We start from the raw sequence: 2,154 nt of genomic DNA on the forward strand, positions 1-2,154 counted from the left end.
TGACATCATGGGTATAATATTTGAACAACCTCATTATCTACCCTTACTGAAGTAAACGATTTCAGTTGCTCTAGTAGATCATAAAAGGAACAAATCAGTTTTGATTACGTCACTAAACAGATTCACCTTGAATTATAAGTTGGAGATCTTTTTTTTTATAGCAATTTTAACTAAAAAATGTCCAAGACAATGAAGATAGTTACTGAACGTTTACACATTTAACAATATATATATATATATAGAGAGAGAGAGAAAAATATTATTTGGAATGTTGACATTGAAACTTTATTATCAGTTTCAACACTTACACAAAACCTCCAAACACCACAAGTACTTCTTCATAATAAAGTCCTTCAATAAGGATACGAAACATGTAGGCCTACTATAAAACAGTACAAACCTACCGAAGCTTCCGTAAATCCTCCAGTATTTGTTCATATTAACGCATGTACAGTACTTGCAAGAAACAAATGTATGGTAAATTTAACTGTCATTTTTTTTATTAAAAAAAATTTAAGCCGAGAGATTCGCTCCCAGCTTCAACCTTTACAAAGATCAGTAAATAAAAGTGTTTCGGTTCATAAAAGTAGACAACATTTTGTTTATTATCTGAAAGCATAATGTTAAAAGTTATACATAAGAAATTGGTCTGTTTTTTTTTTTTATGAATAACGCTGTTTTACAACTGTCCTTAATTTCTTTTTTTTTCTTACTAAATCTGATTTTGGTGTAGACGGAAAGAATTCAAAAACAAACTTTATAACACTGTTGTTACCAGTCAGACAAATAACATTTTGGTTGGTCAAAACCAAAATAAGTTTATGCCACAACAAAATAGTCCTCTGAAAATCCTATACTTAGGAATCAAATCATTGCTAAGACATTTTATAAATGACTGAGGAAGAAAACAAGACAGTGTAAGAAGTCCAATAAAAATTACAACTTTTTTTTTAAGTCTCTTCAAAATCTTCCAGCTCGCTCTTCTCTGTCTTTACGGTCTTTATCCTTTTCGCGGCTTCTAGATCGCCGATCCTTACGCTCTCTGCTTCGACTTCTCCGCCTTCGTTCTCTACTACGAGATCGGCGGCCGCGATCACGACTTTTAGACCTCGATCGAGAACGAGACCTGAAACCGAGAGGAGGAAAAACTTACGCTTTCAACAGACAAATCCCAACACGTTACTCTTGATGGTGATCGGGAAGGAAGTTTTAAGTATGAAAATCTAAGATAAATTATCGAATTATTGTAAAAATAAACTAATTAATTTACTATTGTTACAGTTCTTACATTCTTTTCCTTCTCCTGCCATACAGTTCTCGCCGTAACTCCCGAGATATGGGTTTCAAATGCATAAAGTTACAGAATCCACTTCTGGTACATTCCCTGGAAAGAAATATACTTGAATAACATTAATGTTTATTCTAGCACTTTTTTTTTTTTAAATTAAGATTAAATCTTTATTAACACCATAAATATGAAACTTCAAAATTTCAGGCCTAATCGGGATGTAGTGTTGTTGTTGTTTCATACTTTAACTGGTTATGGAATATTCTGGATAACTACACCAACGACCATCACCATAAGACCGTAGAAAAGAGAGTATCTCCGAGTAATTTAAATGACTTACAGTTTGGTTAAGTGTAACCCTACGTGGAGGAAGGTAATATTTTATCTAGTAACATGCAGTCTACCTCAGAATGAATTGATAAAATTACTGTACATCTAATACACAAACGGATAACTGTCGATGTATTTTACTGATGTCGAACACCGTTCCAAAGATGATACCCGTGATGTCATGCAGTATTTGTATTTGTTGAATTTTTACACTAAACTACTGGTATCGGATGGCTATCTGCACTAACCATCCCTAATTTAGAGGTGGGAGGCTAAAGGGAAGGCAGAGCCACTCACCAACAAATACTGGAATTGAACATCACATTATAATGCCTCCATGGCTGTGAATATTCATAATGTGATATACTAACGTCCAGTTGGACGGCGTACGTACATCAGAAATTCTATTACTCTGAAGAAGTTATTCCACTTCTTAAAGTTATTAGAATATACATTTAATGGAAGGATTTACACTTTCCAAGAGACTCCTTAAACTTGTTAGAAGACACATTTCTATGTTCCAAGAGATTCCTTAA

General features: G+C 33.6%; 1 protein-coding gene across 3 annotated transcripts in view; it reads right to left on the bottom strand.

Moving 5' to 3' along the window:
• Positions 1–473: 473 nt before the first annotated feature.
• LOC106476052 (splicing factor U2AF 35 kDa subunit-like) overlaps positions 474–2,154 on the bottom strand; it is a 17,208-nt gene continuing 15,527 nt past the window's right edge. For all 3 annotated transcript variants that reach the window (XM_013936725.2, XM_022380023.1, XM_022380024.1), the window contains 2 exons: positions 1,289–1,384; positions 474–1,126 (listed from right to left, as the gene is read on the bottom strand). In XM_013936725.2, coding sequence (XP_013792179.2) covers positions 961–1,126; positions 1,289–1,384 — 262 coding nt within the window. In that variant the 3' untranslated portion in view covers positions 474–960. The remainder of the gene's footprint in view (positions 1,127–1,288; positions 1,385–2,154) is intronic.

The sequence above is a fragment of the Limulus polyphemus genome, unplaced genomic scaffold, assembly GCF_000517525.1.
Source record: "Limulus polyphemus unplaced genomic scaffold, Limulus_polyphemus-2.1.2 Scaffold9710, whole genome shotgun sequence".
NCBI classification, from domain to species: domain Eukaryota; kingdom Metazoa; phylum Arthropoda; class Merostomata; order Xiphosura; family Limulidae; genus Limulus; species Limulus polyphemus.